Here is a 23,279-nt window from a genome sequence, read left to right as displayed (position 1 = left end):
TCAGCACAAGTTTTTTCTTTTTTTTCCCTTCTTCTCCTCTTCTCTATCGTTTGAAGTTTAGGATACATTTCTAGACCAATGCAAAAAGCCTATTGTGCAGTTAACATTCACGTAAGGTAGTGGTCGGAAGTTTGTTGTAGATGGCGTAGGTGTATTTGCCAGAGGTCCGACAGTTGAAGAAGAAGCAGGAGATGGAGCAGCCAACATCTCTTTTCTTTTTGTGAATACTTCTAGTGCAAATCTTTGAAATGTCTGAAAGGATTCTTCATTTTCCACGAATATAGCTTCATTTCACTCAGCAAAATTATTATGATAAGATTTTATTGTTGATTTTTGGTCATTGTAGTTGGAGCGATGATAAATCACACGAATCTAAGTTTCCTCGGACCCGCAGGAGCAAAGCTGTGAGTTCACAAAGCTGAATTGAAATAATTTTGAATTTAGGGATCCGTGACCAGTGATTAAGTATGAAGAGTACAGACTAGGGACGAACCATTTCTTAACATCTCTTCCTGTGGCAAAGGTAACATCTGATATAAAGTTTCGTGTCACATGCCCAGTTTGGCTGGTATCCCATCTGGTTTGCCAGATGTTTATCAAATTTTTCCATATCCTGAGTTTTTCTTGCTTCATATCTGCATCTATATTACAAGTTATGCCAAGAATTTCAGTGAGAATTCTGTGTTTTATTCGGTAGCAGAGACCTTTGTGCACGAGGTGAAGGTCCATTGGAAGCACACCTCCCAAGACCTGCAGTTGCAGCAGAGGATACTGTCCTGCAAGCGCGAAGCATGGAAAGGAGCATAGATCTTTAGAGTGTGATTAGTTTACCTTTAAATTTGATCTTTGTTGCCCTGTGAAGCCACGCTCCTGAGGCGTACGTGGCCTTTGGGACAAAAACAGCCTTGTTAATATAGGGAAACAGTTTTCCTATTTTATCCCCATTCAGTCTTGGTAATTCTGATTAGAGTGTTAGTATACTTTTTGATCTTTGAATTAGATAGTTGACGTGGGCCACAAAATTTAATCGGTCATCCACAATAACTCCGAGATATTTGAGGGGTGGAACCATTGGGATGGAACGGCCGTTAATTTGAATGAGCGGAGGTCTACCGTAAACAAACTTTCCCCTGAAAGTCATCATCTTGGTCTTTGAAGGAGATATAATCAGTTTATTAGTGGCTGCCAAAGCAAAGAGATCAGAGAGGACCATGTTGGCGAGAGATTCGAGATCCGAGCGAGATTTGCCTGCAAAGATGAGAGTCAAATCGTCGGCATATGCTAGTGTGTGTATTTTATCAAAACTGCAAAGTAACCAGCTGTCTAGGACTATGTTCCAGATGATGGGTCCCAAGACAGAACCTTGTGGACACCCTCTGAAAACTTCTTGTTAGAGACTGCTGTTTTGAAATGACTCTGATATATCTGTCTTGAAAGTAGCTTCTAATTATGTGGAACTGTTGGGAAGAATTGGCCTTGACGAGTCTATCGAGGGCGCTTTCCCACCATAGGGAGTCGAAAGCGCCCTCGATGTCAATAAAATGGCTAATTCATATTTAGCCTGAGAGGTCTCAATGTGATGGACGAGATCCACAGGGGCATCTTCGCAAGATTTTCTCTTCTTAAACCCGAACTGTCGGGGAGAATTTAGGCTGCTCTTTTCAAAGAGGTTTATAATTCTTAGAGCAAGTAGTGATTCACATAATTTTCCTAGATTTGCTAGCAACGAAATTGGTCTGTAGGCTTTCGGGTCTGAAGCTGGCTTTCCTGGTTTTTGTATAATTTTGATGAGTGCACGTTTCCATACATCTGGAAAGATTCCTTCCATAAAGCATTTGTTATATAAATTGATGAGTATTTCTGGCATTATTTCAAAACGTTTTATTAATAACATGTTTTCAACTAAGTCGAGGCCCGGACATTTCTTGATTCTGACGTTGGAGATGGCTGATTTCAGTTCACTCATGGTAAAGAGTTATGTGTCTTCAAGGGATTGGTATGCACAGTTGTTATTTCTAATGAAACAGTGCTCAGAGGAATCAGTGGATTGCTCATCGTGTGGAAGAAGCCTGTCCAATATGGCATTGACGGTGTCCTGCCAATTTAGAGTTTCTACATTGTTGTTAATGACAGTATTGTAAACCTCACTAGTGGATTTTATTTTTGCTAAGTTCACGTAACAAGCCCCATGGGTCGGAGTTGCCAACAGTTTGGACAAAGTTTTGCCATGATGCAAGTTTCTGATTATCGATGGCTTTTACATACCTCTTTTTCAAATCCCGATATATGTTTTTAAGTCTATCTACTTGTGGATCAGGCCAATTCCTTTTCCTCTTATAGTTTTTGCGTGCTTTATGAACTTGCTTACGCAAATCAGAAAGCTCTCCAGTCCACCAAGGAACAGTGTTTGAGCGAACAACTTTCTACTTAGTGGATCGGGTTGTAGCCTTTATTATAGCGTTTTGCACATAAGTGGCATATTCAGTAGCAGAGGAGGAGGCCAGGGAAGAAGATATACCCGGAGAGAAGTCACGTCGAACAGACGAGAAGGAACTATTCCACTTGATGTTTTTGATTGAGTATCTGACTATATCCTGTGGGGGAGACCAGTTTAAGCCTGTTAGAGATCCTATAGAGATGTTAAAGGTGAGAGCTCTGTGATCGCTATTTGTAAGGTTAATGTTTACTTTCCAGCCTGCAATTTTTAGAGAGATGCCGTTTGAAGACAAGGTAAGATCTATATTAGATTCTCCCAGAGTATTAGAGAAAGTATATGGCTGATGTGGCAGATTATGAACAGTCAGATTGTGCGCGAAGATGAGCTCTTCAAATAATCTTCCTCGGTTGTCTAATACGCCGCTGTGCCATAAATATTTAGAATTTCAGTCTGTTGTTATTATAAACTGGCTGTTCCAAGAGTTTCAAAGACTTTTTCGAGGAACAATAAGGAAAAGTTCAGGTCTGCAGAAGGCGACAGTACAGGGATATAATGTAGAAAGAAAAAGACGATACGGTTACAAGAATACAAGTAGAATATTGATCACACAGACTTGAGATGACTGTAATATCTAGTTTCTTGTTTAATATGACAATGGCCGATTTAGGATCAGGGACTTGATCATGGACAACACGACTACATAAATCTCGAAGTCACCCCATGGAAACAACAGATTGTGGGAGCAAACCTTCTTACACTTGCCAGACTAATCACAAGATGACTCGACGCTCCTGACATCACTGATCTGATAAAAACTCCCCGCATTGTCGGAAGAAATCAAATGAACCTAAGGCTCCCACTCAGAATCAGTTTCAACAACCTGAAGGGCTTGAGACGCATGCTCCCAGGAAACACGGTAAATTTGATCAACAGTCTAGCCAGCGACCTGGATAATTTTGCCAGCAGCATATGTACAGACGTCAGTAGCTAACGGACACATATACAAACTTACAGTTATGACTGACCACCAGAAGGAAAATTGCCACGACAAGGCTTCCCATGACACGATGAATGTAAAATAAAACAAAGTGAAGCCGTCACTGGTCCCCTCTCTTGGTATCTATTACTCCAAAGACACCTGGCTGTGAGCACTAAGACAGTCAAGATTGAGGAGATGCCACGGACAACAACCGGTGAAGGACTGCCTCAATCCTTTATTTTTTTTTGTACATATTTCTCTTTTTTGTAATTTACAGCACTTTTGTTAAAATAATATTCTTCTTAATTTGGGACACTTCGGTATTGCACAACTTTCAAGTATCTGAATTAATAAACACTGTAAACTCTGTACCTTTCAGGTTAAGCATACATTTGCTCCATGTAAAAGCCGGACACATGTCCCTGTCTTAATTTCTGAATGTAAATATCACCTCCCTAGCTTACTGCTGTCCAGGGGTGACCCTTGAGCAGAGTAATAAACAGATTTAATAAATAAATAAATAAATAAATAAGTTGTCTTGTGGATTCATGTGTCCAGGTGGAACATGGAGGCATAAATGGAAGCAATGTATTTCTCTTTGGTCGCGGTCTTCGGTAGCACATCCCGCCGAGTGTAGTTGACTAAATCCTGCCTCGTGAAAAAACTCAGACGTCGCTTCTACCTAAATCAGAAAACTATTGGACGCCTCATCCGAGTATCATATATTTATGCGACCTCACGATACGACAGTCTGCAAACGATGAGCCATCAATTCCGAAAGTCTGCCGGGATGGGTGTCATTAGCTTCTGCATGCAGTGAAGCTCACAGTTCTGAAGATAAATTATTCGGTTCATTTTACTCACTACGAGAGTGTCTATAGGCAGACCCGTACCTATAGGCATACGAGTGTGCCTATAGGCACTCTGGTGCTGAGCAAAATGAACAACTGTACAGAGAAGTAGTGGGCCAGGAAATCAGATTTTTCTTGTAATGGAGATTTTAACTTTCCAAATGTTGACAGGAATTTGTTTGGTCTCTCGAACACTAGCAAGGCTTTTGCGGATTTATTGGATGACTGTTTTCTACATCAGCACATTAGAGAGGAAACAATAAAGAAAGTAACACTAATTCTGATTATCAGCAGCGATTCCTCATGCATTATGAATCTGCAGATAAAAGACCAACTGAGTGGCAGTGATCACAGAAATGATTACTAATGTGGAATTTAAATAAAGGCGTAATTGCTGCCACGGGCAAAGGAAAAGGCATTTACTTTCATAAGACTGAGTACAGTGGTCTCAGTTTTTAAATTCCCTGCAGTGTGACCAACTAAAGTGTTAACAGCAAATTCTAATTGGGAAGCATTAAAGGAAGTAATCGTAGAAGCTACTATGCTTTTCATACCAACAAAGAAATACGATTCCAGGTTTAGACCTAAATGGATGTCAGATGAACTAATGAGAGTCGTGGCAGAGAGGAAAAATGCGTGGGATGCATATAAATTCTCAGGTGAAAGAGAAGCGTATGGTAGATATAAGCTTGTCTGTAATCAAGTCACAAAGGAGGTTAGATAAGCGAAGGTAGATTACCAGAAATCTTTAGCAATGGATGCAAAGAACAACAAAGACTTCTTTACTTTTATAAGCTCTAAAAGGAATGGGATGAATCCACTGATATGAATAGTTTGTGTGTAGATGATAATTTTCAGACAGCTGCCAAACTAAATGAGTATTTTGCATCCACATTCACACATGAGGAGTTATTCAAGGAGGAGAGGGACAGATGTTTATCAAACTCTAAAAGGAAGTTAAATGATTTTATAATAACTGAGAGCAAAGTGGAAGAGAAACTATTGAAGTTAAACATAAGGAAGGAACCTGAGGTGGATGGGATCTATCCAGTAATATTTAAGGAAGCAGCAAAGGAAGTAAGCAAATCCTTAGCTATAATTATGAGAGCATCCTTAGATTCAGGGGAGATTCCTATGCATTGGAGATTTGCGAATGTATCCCCAATTCACAAGGGGCGAGGGATCAAAAGGCGATGTGAGTGATTACAGGCCTGTTAGTGTAATGCCTGTTCCAGGAAAAATAATGGGATCATTGGTTAAAGAAGTAATGCATTAGTACAGCAGCTTTTCAAATTTGGCTAGTAATTCCTAGCTTCCCTTCCCTTCCCCGCCCTATTCCTCTGGAAAACAAGTATTCGTTCATTCCTGCGTAAAAGTTTGGGATCATGTTTCATTTTTTTAATTTGCAAACTTTTTATTAAAATAGGACCAGCTTGTTTAACAATTTTTCTTGAAATATTTTCTCTAATGTTAAAAATCAATGTTAAAAATCGTGAGATTTTCTTTGGCCTCTCGTGTTGCCCATGATTCAGTTCTTGATCCTAAATCGTCCATTGTCATATTAAGCAAGAAACTGGAAATTACAGTTATCTCAAGTCTGTATGATCAATATTCTACTTATATTCTTGTAAGTGTTTCGTCTTTTTCTTTGTACAATATATGCTTGTACTGCCCTCCTTCTGCGGACCCGAACCCTTCCTTATTGTACCTCGAAATATTCTTCGAAACGGTCGGAACTGCCAATGTATTAATAACAACAGACTCAAAGTCCAAATCATATTTATGGCACAGCGGCGTATTGGACAACCGAGGAAGATTATTTGAGGAGTTCATCTTTGCGTACAATCTGACTCCTTCCTCTGCTCAGTGATACCGTCATCGACCAGAGACTTCTGACACCACTCCAGATTATCAGAATTCAGAATTATATCTAGAACTTGTTCCTGCCGATCATGATTGAATGACATTACTACTTCTGTTTGACAATACACCTTTTCTCTTTGTGGACCACTTTGGGCAGCACTGCATAAAGACGTGGGCAAGAAATGGATAAAGATTTTGTTTATTTTTTTTATTTTTATATTTATTTTTATATATATTTTTTTTATAATTTTTTTATTCTTTGTTTTTTTAATATATATATATATATATATATATATATATATATATATATATATTATTATTATTATTATTATTATTATTATTATTTTTACTTTATGCTATTCTCATCCTTATTGCTTCGTCTTCTGCTGTCCTGTCTCCGTCTCCTGGGAATGTGTGTGTGTGTGTGTGTGTGTGTGTGTGTGTGTGTGTGTGTGTGTGTGTGTGTGTGTGTGTGTGTGTGTGTGTGTGTGTGTGTGTGTGTGTGCTGTTGCCGGCTTGCTGGCACGGGGTTCTTTTGAATGGCTCAAAACCCTCTTTGAACATTCAGTGCGTGACTGTTGAGGTTGGCCATGGTTAATGCCAGTTGTGGCCCACCTCCCCATGGTGTAGACGGACACTGGGCAGGCTTTCCCGGTGATCGCCTGCCTAGTAACAAAACGGCCAGAAACAACTAAACAGCACAACACACACACACACACACACACACATACACACACACACACACACACACACACACACACTGCACGAACATAACATTGTACACATTTCTGGCCTGCTGCAGTGCTCTGAAACCATCACAGTGTACAAAGACGGAGTTGAACTTTCGTTCAGGTGCCGTCCTACATAAGATACTATACATGTCTACATACTTTCTCCAGTACTCTGGGAGAGTCTAATACAGATCTTGCCTTGTCTACTAACGGCATCTCTCCAACAATTGCAGGCTGGAAAGCAAACACCGACCTTACAAATAGTGGTCACAGGGCTGTTACCTTTAACATTCCTCTTGGATCTTTAACAGGATTTTTAATTGGTCTCCCCCACAGGATATAGTCAATCAAAATCATTAAACGGAATAGTTTCCGTTCGTCTATTCGACATGGCTTCTCTTCAGATTCTTCCCTGGTCTCCTCGTCTGCAACTGAATATGCCACTGACGTGCAAAACGCTCTAATTAAGGCTACAACCCGTTGCTCTGAGAAGAAGGTTGTTCGCTCAAAAACTATTCCCCCGTGGCCCGGAGAGCTTTCTGTTCGGTTCTGTAAGAAAGTGCATAAAGCACGCAAAAACTACCAGAGGAAAAGGAATTGACCTGATCCAGCACTAGACAGACTTAAAAACGTATATCGCGACTCGAAGAAAAGGTATACAATGATGTAATGGCCAGTGCTAATCAGAAACTTGCTTCATAGCAAAATCTTTTCCAAACTGTTGGCAACTGTGACCCATGGGGTCTATTACATAAACTGAGAAAGAATAAAATGCAGCAGTTTACAATACTATCGTTAACAGCAATGTAGAAACTCCAGAACTGTAAGCCTGTCTAATGTAGCATTGTCATTGGCCTTGACAGGACACAGTAATGCTATATTGGACTGGCTACTTCCACACAATGATCCATCCACTGAATCCCCTGAGCATTGTTTCATCAGAAATAACTGTTTATAACAACCCGTTGAAGACACGAAGCTCTTTATATGAGTGAACTGAAATCGGCCATCTCCAACATCAGAACCAACAAGTGTCCAGGCTTCAATTTAGTTGAAAACATTCATAATAAAACTTTTTGAAAATGCATGAAATATTAATCAGTTTATAAAAAAAATGTCTTATGGAAGGATTTCTTTTTTTTTCTTTTTTGCAGTTTTATGGTAAACTGCATTCATCAAAATTATCCAAAAACCAGGAAAGCCAGCTTCAGATCCGAACGTCTACAGACCAATTTCATTGCTAACAAATTTAGGAGCATTATTTGAAAGACTGTTTACTCTAAGAATTATAAACCTCTTTGAAAACAGTAACCTAAATCCTCCCCGACAGTTCACGTTAAAGAAGAGTAAATCTTGTGAAGATATCCTTGTGGATCTCGTTTATCACATTGAGACTGCTCAGGTTAAATATAAATTAGCCATTTTTATTGACTTCGAGCCCTCGATAGACGCATCAAGGCCAATTGATCCCGACAATTGATACACGTAATTAGAAGCTACTTTCAAGACAGATATAGCAGAATCATCTGAAAACAGCAGTCCCTAACCAGAAAAGTCTCCAGGGGGTACCCCAAGGTTCTGTCTTGGGACTCTTCATTTGGAACATTGTCCTACACCGTTGGTGACTTCGTGTTTTTGATAAGAACATGCAATAGCATATGCTGATTATTTGACTCTCATCTTTGCAAGCAAATCTCGCTCGTAATGCGCGTCCTGCGTCAACATGGTCCTATCTACTCTTCTTGCTTGGGCAGCTACTAATAAGCTGAGCACATCTCCTTCAACGACTAAGACTTTCAGGGGAAAATTTTACTGTGGAAGACCTTAGCTCATTAAAATTAATGGCATTTCCGATCCCAATGGTTTCATAACTTAACTATCTCTGAGTTATTGCGTATAACCGATTAAATTTTGTGGCCCACGTCAACTTATAACTTAAATGATCAAAAGTGTACAAACGCTCTAATCAGAATCTCACCAAGACCGTAGTTTTTCGATTAAATAGGAAAACTCATTCCCAAATACTACAAGCCTCTTTTTGTCCTTATGGCCACATACGCCTCGGGTGCGTGATTTCACAGGGTTTCAACAAACATCAAATTTAAAGCTAAACTGATCACACTTCAAGACAGATACAACTACGAATTCTCCTTCCCTATCACTGTAGTTGTAATTGTAATTATAAAATTTAGGACGCACCTGGATAGATAGAATATTCACTATATATTTGTATTTTCCGAGAACAACTGATTTCAATGTGTCCTTATGGATACATTGAAATCAGTTGTTGCTCGTAGACCTGAGCTGGTCTACGCTAGGATGCACCTGAAAATAGAATTACCTGACTAGACTTTGCTGGCTGCACTTACCTGACCATACGGACTTTCTTTCTTTTTCCATGGATCGGCGATTTTATTTTCTGTTTCTCCACAGCCCCTTAATGGGCTGTGGAGAAACAGAAAAGAAAGAAAAGAAAAGAAGAAAACAGTTAAGAAATTGTGGCGTCAAAAGGCGAACTCTTTTGCTGGTACCCAGGAGTTGTGTCTCTTGTGGTATGGGATTGCTGGCATTCATTGCTTTCTCCCTTTGGTGCTAGATTGTTATTTATTTATTTTTTTCTGTGATGTATGTTATTTTATTTATTTACTTATTTATTTATTTTACTAATTGGGTTATTTAATTCTATTTCTATCCTATTCGTATTTTGCTTGTTTTATTATTATTATTCCCCCCCCACACACACTTTTCACTCTTGTACAAGGGCAAAATCTTTCGCTGGTAATTGCGATTGAACCTCAATGGCACGAGAATGCTGGAACCCTATGGGTGCGGGATTTAGTCCACAATGGACAGTACGTCCGCATAGTTGTGGTCCATCTCCTCATGGCGTGGACGGTTACTCGGAAGCAGCCTTCCTGGTGATCGCTGCTTCTCAGTAGCAAAGTGGCCAGAAACAACGTACACTCAGTACTGCACGAACATATAGCACTGCGCTCATTTCGGGAATCATTTTTACAGGGTTTTGTGTATCACCACAGAGTAACAAGGCGGAGTTGAACTAACGTTTAGGGGCCGCCCTTACATAAGAAACAACACGTGGCCACATATTTCGATACAATTGATCTGGAGAGATACATCTACAGATATATTAAAAAATCAACCGTTTTAGTCACCGATGCCCCTTTAGCCCGTCTACTTTTTCATATCACATCTAAATAAACTTCGGCTTTTATTGTCTTTCGTTCGTAGTACAACCTACAAGAAGGAGAAAAAATCATCACTACGCAAATGCGTCATGCGGCCAATACAAAATTCCTATCAGGTATTTCCCTTCTTTTGTTCACCTCTGTTTGTAATCTTTTGCCCGCCTAATTATCTAAAAGTCAGTTTCGCAAACAAGATTATTTTATAATTTGTTTATTTTGTAGCTCTCGCTGGATGCAATAGGATTTTGGAGAAGAAACAAATTTCCAGAACACTCTTTCGTTGAGAGCGAAACTCGCATGCCCCATGCCGAGGAACGTATTTAAGTCTCGTTAAATTTTGACGCAAATAATACGCCATATTTGGCCAAATTGTTCGGTGTACTTCCGAGTGGTATCATCTGGAAACAGGATCTTTGAATTAAAGGAATAGTTGGACATTTCCGTCCTTTTTGAAGGCCCTAACCAAAGCGAGGAAATCTTTTAAGGTGGCCCCGTTTCTCTTGTGCGCGACCAACTTAACCTTAAACGACCTGCCAAGTATTACATTACTTTCGAATAAATATCACTTCCCGAAAGAGAACTGTTTCAAATAAATAAGGAGCGTTTGAGGTAGGAGCAGTAGGACTGAGCTAGCGATGAAAAGGAAATCTTCGAGGACTTTTAATTGACAGCGAGATAGCTCTAGTTTGCAAGCGGTGGGTTATTAATAATAGGGAAACGGTGTGAACAGGGGGGGGGGGTGTTGTAATCTGCCAGTGACATTCGGTAGAAAAGACATCTCATTTGGTACACAGCGGTAATTCTGTTCACAGATCCTGCCACTTCGAATTGTACTCTGTCTGTTTGTGTGTCTGTAAGCCGAATTTGACATTTTGAATTTGTGCGGTTGCAGATTACAGAATGATTTCAGTGTCAACCCGGAGTCAGCTCAATTTCTTCTGTTGCAGATCTTTGTCAGAACGTGCATTGCAAGTACGGAGCGAGGTGCGAAAATGGACGCTGCGTCTGCCCGACCGACTGCCCCGACACCTACGAGCCCGTTTGCGCGAACGACGGCAGCACCTACCAGAACGAGTGCGAAATGAGGAGGGCCGCGTGCGAGCAAAACCACGAACTGAGCGCGCTGTTTTATGGCGAATGCGAAGAAGTCGGAGGGTCTCGTGTAGGTATGTTTTCCTTCTTCTTTGAAAATTGATTTTTGTGTAATTAAAGAAATATTCTGTTCATACTCCGGGGCGAGCGCACAGTCAGGGGGGTTCCCAAAATGCAGAGAATGCGAGGGACAATTTAATTAAACGAGTGCATTCCTCTGTAGAATTTTTTTTTTTTTTTTTGGACTTGAACTCTCTGCCAGTTTGCGAATTAGAATACAATTATTTTCAGTTATTTTCAATTATAAGAAACTTTTCTATTCCTAAAGGAACCTTCGAGGTGAATAGTTTCGTTTCTTCATAAGTTCTCTTCCCCTCCCCTCGGCACATTCAAGTCCTGATGGACTCGAATGTTTTGGATGGCAATCCTTTGTTTAAAAAAAAAAACAAAAACACTGCCTTTTTTTTATTATTATTTTTTTCCCGGGAGGAGAGAATGAAGGTAGAATTTTGCCGAATATTTTGTTATTTACAACGTTTGATAACCATGTTTTATTATCAAAACGTTCCGTTGAGAAACGCGTTGCGTTCTGCTTCCCAATCGTGTAGGCGAGGATAGCGCACTGATTATGATGACTCTCCTTTCCATACCGGGTGGTAAAGGTTCTGGTTCGAATCCGGCAACGGCGAGAGGAATTTTTATGAGCTCTTATCCCATCGTGGCTCGGGGAAGGTTCCCTTCACATCGGAAACTGAAGCTTTTCGTACAGAAAAACAGGCAAATCGACCAGAGAACACACAATGCACTTGAGCAGATGAGTTGGTTCTCTGATGGTCCAAATATCAAGCTGTTTTTTTTTTTTTAATCTTAAGGAAAATTACTGGTATAGAACCTTGCTAAAAACAATCGTTCCTGGTGATGTCATTACTTGTATTACTTCAGAGATAGCGCCGAAACTCTCACCTCAACACCATTCTGTTAATTTGGTTGACCACCCAGTTTTGGTTTGAAACGGGTCACGTCGAAGACAAAATAGCAGCGAACTACAGCTGTGGCCAAAGCTATTGGTTTGGAACTGTTATCAGTGATGATAGAAAAGAGAAGAACGACTTTTACTACGAAAAGGATCGCGGAAAAGATCTCTGCTCCAACATCTGGGACGTGGTCAGCTGGAAAGCTCCTCCGGCGCTAATGCCGTTTCCCCAGTTGCGCTCGAGTCATGGGAGGCTGCATATTTCTGACAGATTTCTACGGACCCATACGTACGCTGACAATAGTGCAATTAGTGAATTACTAGACTCAGATCTGAACCAGTCCGCTCGTGACAAGCTGCAGAGACGAAGGATTTTAAAGAAACCGCGTATTTCCCTTTTAACCAGTAGTGAGATGAAACGAAAAGATCAGCGGAAAGACTTTTTTGCACTGCAGCTTAAGTTTGCTACGAGCTGTGTGTCTTCCAGCTACGGCTCTCAACCCGACTCTTAAATTGTGGCGACTACGGATTTTTTCTAATTAACTTATTTTAGGATTTTTCGTGCGTTCATATTTTATGTACGATAGACGGATTTTCATCAGTCTTTTACGATTGTATAAACGAGTAATTAATCAATGATTGCTGTCTCTGTCCTTGAATCATGAAACCTTTTATCTAGATGTACGGAGGACTGCCTCGCAAGATACATCAGCCCTTCATATCGTTTGTCTTTATATCTATCTATCTATCCGCTTAAAGCTCCAAAGTAGTATAGGATAATAGCTTGGATGCGTGGATTGCTGTAAATTCCAGTGATTATTAATTTTAGATTTGTTTAATACATGCGTAGTATTAGTGATAAAATCATCTTTAAACCTAGGCAACTATGTGGCCACCCTTAGGCTAAAAATTCCCGAAATGCAACCATGATATTCCTGCATTCTCTCCGAGAAATCGTACCCAGAGCTATTTATGGAGGATGTGTGTTCCAATATGAAGGGATTAAGTTAAATCATGCGCGTATAATATACATTTTGAATGTAAGCTATAACATTAATATCACATATTAATAACTCATACGTAACAACTAATCCATAATAAACAGAATTAGTTAGTTATTTAATTAAATTAAATAACTTAATTAAATTAAATTATTAAAATTAAATTAAATAACTTAATTAAATTAAATTATTAAAATTAAATTTAATAATTTAATTTTATTAAAAATGTAATAAAATACATGTACGTGTGTGTGTATGCAATAATACGCAATAAAGATAACTAATTTTTGGATGATCTGCTTCTACCTGAGATATGCAAAACTGACACCCCAGTTCAGTGGGACAAAATAAAATGGTTTATTCCCTGTCCCTGGACAGTCAGTTCACTACCGGGATGTATCAGTAGTTGAGTACAAATAATATGGTAGAAACAAGTGATACGGTATAGCTGCAAATGGATTAAAATATGATAATGAAAATAAGAAGTACAGATACTAAAACTTAGTTATTATTATTGGAAGTAGTAATGGCATTGATGATAAAACCAACCTTGCAAAGCATCAGCCAAGAGAGAGAATATACTTTCCAGCTGACCACGTCCCTGTCCTTATCTTCCAATAATTTGCGTTATTTTTTCTTGAATTTATTCAAACTACCAATTTCCACAACAACAGATGGAAATTTGTTCCAACAAACAGCCACCCGCTGGCTGAAGGCAAACCTCACCTCTGCATATTAATCCTGCAATCATATTTCCTCAATTTGATTATGTCCACTCCAATGTGTAGTCTGAGCAAGAGGAAGAATGCCATCAGTATTGAGCTTGCTCAATCCATTGAAAGCCTTACACACCTCACTCAGATCATCTCGCAGGTGACCTCTCTCCAAGAAAGTTCTGAAATTTGCAGAACCGAAGGCTTTCTTGGTGACAACACTTTTTCTTCCTCCATCAATCTCGTTGCTCTTCTCTACACCCGTTCCTGTAGATCTACATCCTTCCTAAAATGAGGCTCCCCAGACCTGTATGCAGTACAGGTCTGGGGAGCCTGTACGCAAGACGCTGCCTAACCATTGCTTTATAAAACCAGATAATCATCTCCTTATCCCTCCAAGCTAAGTTCCTATGTACCATTGACAAAACCCATGAGCTGTCTTGGGAGCCTATCTACATTGTCAGAGAACTTCCTATCTGACTATACAAGTACCCCCGGATCTTTTTCATTTTCACTATCAAAAGTGTAGTAACAAACAGTTGGTACATTATTCTGAGGCTATTGCTACCCATATGCAGTAATTTGCATTTACTTCAATTGCCATTTCTCAGCTAGTTTTCTTAATTTCTTTAGATCTTGCCACAGTAGCGTGCCCTCCTTAACCGCTCGGCCGATCTCATCATCTAAAAATTTAGACATTAAGCGTGATATATCTTCAGCAATATCGCTGATAAATATAGAAAACAACAAGGTCCAATACCGAACCCTGGTGGACTACACTAATAACATTAGTCCATGAAGACCAGACGTTCATTAATAACCACACTAACCAATCCTTTATCCATATTAGTAATTTGCGCTTAGTGCCACATTGCTCCAGTTTGTACAGCACGCTTTTATGTGCAACAGAATTAAATACCTTTCTGAAATCCAAGGGTATGTACCAAAATTATTTTTTGCATCCAGTTCCTTGGTTTCTGCATCATAGTATTCAATCAGATAATCAGACAATACCGCCCATTAACGAATCCATCTGTGACTGCAGAATAGTTGCATTTTCTGTCTAGATGGTCCTGCGTTATTTCTTTAACCAGTGACTCCATTGTTTTCCTGGGAACAGACATTTAACTGACTGGTTTGTAATTACGATATCATCTTTTGATCCTTCTTTGTGAATTGAGGATACATTACACCCTCCAGTCCATCAACCTGAATCCAAAGATGCCCTCATAATTATGGCTAAGGGTTTGTTTGTTTGCCTCCTTTGCTGCCTCCTTCATACAAGCATATATCACCGCGTATAATTGGACAGATACCCTTCACCCGGACGCCTTTTTTACGTTAGGCTTCAACAACTTCTCTTCTACTTTCCACTTAGTTAATCACAAAATGATTTAGCTTCCCATTATATGTTGATAAACATCTGACATCCCCTTTCCTAACGTATTCTTTATGTGGAATCTAAATGCAAAATACATATTCAGTATGCCCTAAGTCGGTGGCCTAAGCGTCGATGATTCTGCTCAGATTGTTGATAGCGATCTGATCAGAATTCGTGCAAGTATTCATGCTCCTGTTCTTACTCTTAGTTACCTTACACAACCAATGTATTTACTTGTTCCATGATGACCTCCAGTAGTCCTTGATATCTCCAGTACTCGCTTCCAATGCTGCTTGCTGCTCGTTCCAGTAGAAGCAATGCAAGGATCACTTTCAATCAATCTATCTATCTATCAGTTCTATCGCATGAGCCTTGCAAAATCTCCCCGGGTCCGAATTGATTGAAAATGCACACAACATGTGCTTCCTACTATTGTATCTGCAGAATTGTAGACACTTTCAAATTTAATCCTGACGCGACTTTTTTAGTGGGTAATAACTCACTGAAAAAGTTAATAACCCACTAGAGCTAATAGGCTCGAGTCGCCCCGGAACACCAATATTGTGTCCAGAAACTTCTGGACAAGATGAAGTTACTGATCAGATGATACGAGCACTGAAATTAATAAGATAGACGCACTTCGTATTTAAGGAATAATAATCAGTTTCGAGTCTGATTCCCTTAACTACCTGTTTGGTGTTGTCCGGGAGGAGGGGGATGCCGTTCAATTTGGCTTCGGAGGCTCCAAAGCGCATTGAGAAGTTGAGTGCATCGTCCCAAATGACATCAGGATAACAGTTGTGGGGGAGGGGGGTTTGGACTTCTTTGCCTCGAATCCGGATCTTAGTGATGTTAGAGGACTCCTTATTAGCTTTTACTTTATTTTCTGAGCACGGGAGGAGATGAATGGCTTTAAATGGGAAAACACAGGGTGGTAATCAATGGGTGCTGCTCTTCGTAGACTAATATTATTAGTGGAGTCCCACAGGGTTCGGTGTTGGGTCCACTGTTGTTTTGTATATTTATCAATGATTGATGAAGGTATATAGTTCTGCAAATTGCAGTGGCTGGAGACTAGCCACCTGCGCGGTGATCTGATCGAGGTGTGTAAGGTCTTGAATGGGTTGATAACGCTGAATTCTGATGGGATCCTTCCACTTGTTCAGATTACAAACCTAAGGGGGCATAAATTTAAATTAAGAAAAGACAGATGTAGAATAGATGTGCGGAAATTTGCCTTTAGCCAGCGGGTGGTTAATTGCTGAAACAAACTTCCATCTGTCGTTGTGGAAGTTGATAGGTCGAATAAATTTAAGGAGGAACTGGACAGGCATTTGGAGGGAATGATGTGATTTTTCTTTTTTTTTGCTGATGCTACATAAGCTCACACACTTGCTTTCTTGCATTCACATGCCACTACTACTACTACACCATCGGGTAGCAGATTTCCTAGCTGGTTGGATGATATGGACCAAAGTTATTTAGCCTTTTGCACAGACAATGTTATTTATTCTAACATTATCGGAAGAAGTACCAGGCACTCTAATATCTTTAACTTGGTTCTCACCATGGATCCAAACTACATCCAAAAGTTCACAATACAGGAACCAATACAGGGTACACAGCATCATAACATGGGTATTGTCCAAAGAGATTTTTGTGTTGAGGTCAAAGAAGAAATGGATAGCAACTTTTTTGTAAGCGGAGGAAAAAATGAGAAAATTCCACTTCTTTGTATCATTTAGCCATAGCAGACTGGGTGGGGCACAAGAAAATGTAACTGGAATTTATCTTCAATTAACTTTTTCATCAATACATTGAGTCATTGCTTCATGTCTTTCGATTGCGCATGCTTCCTTAAATGCTAGCTCTTTCAGTTTGGCCGTGTCAAGTCCGACCAGTGTTCCTGCGGCAATTCTCAGGATTCCGCACCTATCATTTTTCATTGCCAAATATACAATGACTTTAGTTCATATTTTTGTCCCTTTGTTCCATATAAAACTCAATTTATTGCAAATGAAGACGCTTTTCAAATTTTCCAACGCTTCCAAAGAAAATTCATGTAACCAGAACCTGCGGCTAGCGTGAACAACGGGCCTTTGAACACCTCCACCACGTTCTCTTTATGAAGTCAAGACGGATTTGTTGTTCACTGTCTCTTTACTAAACTTGCATATATTGCAATTCGCAAAATCGTAAATGACACCGCAACTCCACTGCAACTCCTTCCTTCGCGAATGTCCTGAAATTTTTCTCGATCTTTTTCCTCGTGGACAGTACACCATTCGATTTTCCGAATCGTATTTCGAAATTGACGTGGTCTCCTGCAGATCCCACGTGAATATTTATTTAGTTAAACTCGGTTTTGTGTCATACGGTTAGCCAAAAGGCCTCCACCGACTGCAGTTTAAACCTGCGACCTACTTTTATTGACTTATCGTTTGATGCTGTGACGTCTGTGTCAAGTTGCCGATGCATGCGGTCTGCTTTTCAACTACCTTTTCACAGTCTTAAATATTATTTGCAGAACTCCAGTATGAGTTTTACCCTAAACTTCTGAGAGTGTTATCAACTTTCTAGCGTCGGAATGTACCGCTAAGATTTTGTGCCCCTTGAAACTTATTTTTCTGTGACCGTGTGAGCTAAATTTTCTCTACAACAATTTCTTCCGTTAACCTGATTTTCGAGGAAAAATAACTTAACTCGGATTGCGATTTAAAACACTAATTTGGACTCCCTGTTTTGAAATTGGACTGTGGCTTGAATCTATTCTGGATTGAACTTTGGCTGGTTTAAGTTGTAGAAAATCTCGTTCTGAAGTTTACATTTTGGATTTCTCCTGATTGAGCTTAAAATAGTGTTTTCGACCTTTCATTTTTTTTTTTTTTTTTTTTTTTTGTCCACTATTTTAGGGTGGAACTTTCCTTGCTATTTTCTTTTAGAGGCGGGACTCCTTGCTTTTCCATCAGATTGGGAAGTTCATGATACGGAATTCGCTGAATCCACTGGACAACTGTCTTGCTTCTTTGTGGATATTGCATTTTTTTTCTATCCCTTTCGGGGGATAGGAATGCTAGCCTTAACAGGCAGGATTACTAGTACCCAGATTGGGCTTCTGGGGATGACTAATGAGATCCTCGTTACTCCTACCCACTTGTAGGACGGCATGCGCGAAATTCTAACACAACTCCTCATTGCATGGAGGAGTACTGGGAAGCAGAGTTCACCTTCCCAGTGATTGACGCCGTCTAGTAACAAAGCAGTGCGTGCACACACACATTATATAAACATAGATCATTCAGTTGCTGAGTTAGTCTGTCTTAGGTGTGGGTAGCAAGGACCACACCTGAGGGCCCCTTCCCCGGAAAAGATTGTTTCTCATCGCCCAAAACAGGCAAGTCGAACACGCTCAATTTATGGACATGTCACACATGGGCTTCTATGTTCCGTCTTGGGTGGCCATCATTTATTTTTCTTTTGGAGAAACTACGCTTCTGATTATGTATCGTCACAGTTAAAGCATAGTGGAAGTGAATTAATATTCAGGGCCATTCCACACGTGTCCACGTAAAGCTAAAGTATAGAATTATAAATAATTGAAAAACACTCGTCGTGGAAATTATTTTCAAAACAAACAAAACAATAGTTTTGTGAGGTATTTCTATAGCTCAGCTTTTTAGGAACTTATAGCAGTGCCACCTACGAACTTTTCTTACGAATTTCATCTGGCGTGCATAGTAGAGTGCCATTTGAAATCCCGCTTTGGTATATCTGGGGATGCGTAGTCCACAGATATACCAAAGTGCAGTACTCCGTGTTATACATTTTGTTTATTTTTAGATCTAGAGCCTCATATCAGAAGCTGCGAGCACAAGACCTGCCGGTACGGTGGGATGTGTGACTACGACTCGGATGGGATTCCACAGTGCGTGTGCACTTTTCGCTGCCCCAGTCTTCGAGAGCCCGTTTGCGGATCCGATGGGAGGCTTTACGACAACGACTGTCGCCTCAGGGAAGAATCCTGTCGACAACAGTTCCGAATTCAAGTGGTTTCTTTGGACCGGTGTGGAGGTATGACTGCCTTAGTTAATGCTCAAACACGTAGTTTTTGCAACAGTAAGATCGGCATTGAAATTTTCCAATAATCGATTAATTTTTGAGATAACTGCCAACCTTTTCGTAGTCATAACTTAAAGTAAGTTCTCCAAATGGAAATGCACGTTGGTCGTACATTACGCGCATCCTAGCTTTAAGCACATTTATTTGTTGTCAGAAAATCGATTTATTTATTTTCTGTGCCAAAATAGTTTTAAATCTTAAATAAAAGGGAAAAATTTAATTATTTCATTAATAATAAGCCTCTTCTGCTTACAGAAGTTAAAGATTTTATTTTATTTATTTATTTATTATTTTTTTGAGATGTGGAAATCGTGCAGACGTTTATTTTACTCAATTTTTACAGGAGAGATCAGGATGGCACCGTGCGAAGGAGAGACGCCCCTTCAAGACCCGATAACGGGACAAGATTATTACTGCGGAGATGGACAAACTCTGCGCTCTTGTCCTCCAAACAGTTACTGTCACAAGACCACAACCTTCGCCACTTGCTGCAGAGAAGGTAGGAATCCTCCAAATATCGGTTACGTTACGGTTACGTTACGGTTACTCCGTGACGATTGTGTTCAGTTTCGTAGAATGAACTTTCATCGACACACACGGACTTCACTTCCATTGTAATCATTTACAATGAATTTGACATTAAAATGTGGAAGTTGGATTGAAATGTACCTTCAAAATACTCATTAAAGCGAATTTCATTAAAATCAGAAAGCCCAATTTGTAAAATCCAATCTGCCCTCCCATCTTTAGGAGGGCAGATTGGAATTCTTCCAGCTTCGTCGTAAAGAACAAATTGATCGCAGAACCCAACTGGAGATGCGCGGGGTTCTGTGTTGAGTTTAGTGAAAGTAAAATCCCTTTCTTGTACGCGTTGTTCATTTAATGAATGTGTTCTTTATAAGAACCTTTTAAAATTCGATTAACCGCAATTTATCGTTCATCTGAGTTCAAAAACCGCCGTTAGCTTCACTCTCAATTTAACTGCACTTGGCTACTCGCAGCCTTCGAAGCACGACTTGAAAGACTCGTACTCTGAAAAGCTGCCTCTCAAATCAACAAAATCCATGTCGTTTTACTTTCGACCTCTTGCTACCAGCGAGAAAATCGGCTTTAACGATGACTTCCGTCGACCACTGTGGTCGCGATATATGATCACAAAAAGAACTTCTTTCTTATGCCATTACTGACTATTTCAAATTAGTCGTTGATGTGTTATTAATATTAATTCTATAGGTGGCGCTGGCTTTGGGGCAATGCAATACTCTTCAGAGAGTACAGTAGTACTCTCGTAGTCAGAGTACAATCGTAGTCATTTTGCTCATTTCTCTGTACTTTGGTATGTATTGAGCTTATCTCTTGATTATCTTCCGCAGTTACTGCTTTTCTCAAAATCCGATCTTCTAGTGTTGCGACATTCCAAGAACCCTTCCTTGTCTGCCAAAGCAACGATTGCCTTCTTTCGTGAGATACCGTCCACTAATGACATGGGACTGGATAACGACCTAATTGTGAAAACGACACCGTTTACGATATGTGCCCAAAAAATTCAAAGTTCGAGTTACCAAGTTTATAGCGTTTCTTTTGTATCTATCCCATTCGCAACCGTTACAGACTAGCCACTGCAAATTGCAGTGGCTGGAGACTAGGCACCTGCACGGTGATCTGATTGAGGTATATAAGGCCTTGAATGGGTTGAGCACGCTGAATTCTGATGGGATCCTTCCACTTGTTCACATTACGAACCTAAGGGGGCATAAATTTAAATTAAGAAAAGTCAGATGTAGAATAGATGTGCGGGAATTTTCCTTTAGCCAGCGGGTGGTTAATTGCTGGAACAAACTTCCATCTGTCGTTGTGGAAGTTGATAGGTTGAATAAATTTAAGGAGGAACTGGACAGGCATTTGGAGGGAATGGTGTGATTTTTTTTTTTTTTTTTTGACTGATGCTGTATAAGCTCATGCACTTGCTTTCTTGCATCACATGCCACTACTACTACTATTACTATTATTACTATTGGTTGAAACGTTGGAGTAATCGCTTCTGCAAACCCATTTACAGTGATCGACACTTTTCGAATTTGTTGTGGAAGCTCTTCATGAGCGCAGCTTTTTTGGACAAAATGTCAGAAGTTTGTAAAAAGAAACTGTGCGAATTTGAACAACCGCTGCTCCCACGGAACTGATTTTGGTTGTTTGGCTTATTGAAAATTCCGATCTTTTAATACTCAGAAAAATTAAGAATTATCGTAAAAACAAGAGGTTTTGGCTTTGTTTAAAAATCATTTCGCATTATTAAAAATGTTAACTTTGAAGCCAGTTCTACAATTTAGTATTTGTTTTCAAGTTGGCTGCAATATTAATGCTTAAGAAACGCAAACAATTTTTAGGATCTCATGAAATGTACTTTCGGGCAGCGCGTTGTTGATCACTTGAATGAATTGCTTTGCCACAGTGGTCGGCTGATAGTTTGGTAAAGTTCAAAGCGAAACTGGATAGCCACTTTTAGGCTATGGAGAAAGTACACTAGAGTTCAAATAAAGCGCATCACCCCTTAAAATTGTAATTATCGTCCGAGTAACGTAAGTATATTATTAACATCATTCTATTTGCACATCCGGGGGCACCTCCGGAACAGCCTGGTTGGGCTACAGGGGTGTACATAATAAATATTCAAGGCGAATACAGGGTTTTTTTTTTATTTTATTATTTTTTATATTTTTTTTAATAACAAAGATACACAACAGGTAACCATGAAGAGTGTATCTGAGATCAGAACCATAAACATAATAACAATAATATGCAATCCAACAGGACGATAAACATTGATATAGATTCTAACAATAAAAGCATATGCACAAAAGAGGATTGTATTAAGTTAAGTTACCGGTAAAACAAGTAATAATTAATCAGTTAGAGAATAGAAAAATAATACCATACAATTTATTTTTATCAAGAGAATTTGTTTACAATGAATGAACTTTTTTGTTTACAATAAATAAAACAAATAATAATAATAAACTACAATAATTAGATGAGAGCTACTGACTTTGCAGTTTAAGAGAAGAGGCAAACTTGTGGATGGAGTTCATCAGTGATTGTCAAAGAAGTCAATGAGAGAGTCATTTGCTGATTTGTTGATTCTGTTCAGTGGACTGAACTTCATAAAGCCCGTAGTGGAAGAGTCAAGCCGAAATGGTGTAAGATTCCTGATTTGTGTACAAGGAAGTTGATTTTGCTAAGGATATCAGATGCTTCATAAGTTCCAGTGAGTACTTTGGCTAGAAGGGTGATGTCAGCAGTAACTCCTCTAGTGCACAGAGGCCTCAGACGAAAGTAATCACACAGCGATTCATAATACACTGAGTGATAGAATAGAGGATTGCGGTACGTAAGGTAACGGACAAAATTTTTTTGGACTGCTTCAATTTTGTTAGTTAAAGTCTTTGTGTGAGGATTCCAGATGGGTGAACTGAATTCAAGGATTGGCAGAACAATAGTTTTATAAAGGATAACCGCATATCTGTAGTTTTTGAACTTGTATGTGTTCCGTTTGATGAATCCCAGTGTTTTGAATGCTTTGCTGGTGATTTTAAGGACATGGGCATCGAATTTAGCACTGCTGGAGAAGAGAATCCCCAAGTCGTTAACTTGGTCACACCTTTCGATGATCACAGAGTTAATACTATACTCGGTATTTATTAGTTGTGGAGATCTGCCGGATGAGAAGGAGGTTACTTTGCACTTCTAGGGGTTAGCAAACAAGCCTTTCAAAGAAAACCACAGAAAATTTATTGAGAGCACATTGAAGCTGTTGAGAATCGGTAATCTCCTTCACTGCTGAGCAGATCTTAAGATCATCTGCATAGAGAGCAACTTGAACATTGGAGGTGTAGATGAAAGAAGGAAGATCATTTAGGAAAACAATGAAGAGAA

General features: G+C 39.5%; 1 protein-coding gene across 5 annotated transcripts in view; it reads left to right on the top strand.

Annotated features, from left to right (window-relative positions):
• The window catches only part of LOC150078597 (agrin-like), a 294,793-nt gene that overhangs the window by 109,827 nt on the left and 161,687 nt on the right, over nucleotides 1-23,279 (top strand). For all 5 annotated transcript variants that reach the window (XM_090385000.1, XM_090384999.1, XM_090385001.1 and 2 more), the window contains 3 exons: nucleotides 11,015-11,233; nucleotides 19,068-19,298; nucleotides 19,690-19,845. In XM_090385000.1, the coding sequence (XP_090241126.1) occupies nucleotides 11,015-11,233; nucleotides 19,068-19,298; nucleotides 19,690-19,845 (606 nt within the window). The remainder of the gene's footprint in view (nucleotides 1-11,014; nucleotides 11,234-19,067; nucleotides 19,299-19,689; nucleotides 19,846-23,279) is intronic.

Source organism: Mastigoproctus giganteus, chromosome 11 (genome assembly GCF_048544385.1).
Source record: "Mastigoproctus giganteus isolate SK-2022 chromosome 11, ASM4854438v1, whole genome shotgun sequence".
Lineage (NCBI taxonomy): Eukaryota > Metazoa > Arthropoda > Arachnida > Uropygi > Thelyphonidae > Mastigoproctus > Mastigoproctus giganteus.
The sequence above is the reverse complement of the archived record's forward strand: the minus strand, read 5'-3'. Positions and strand labels throughout refer to the sequence as shown.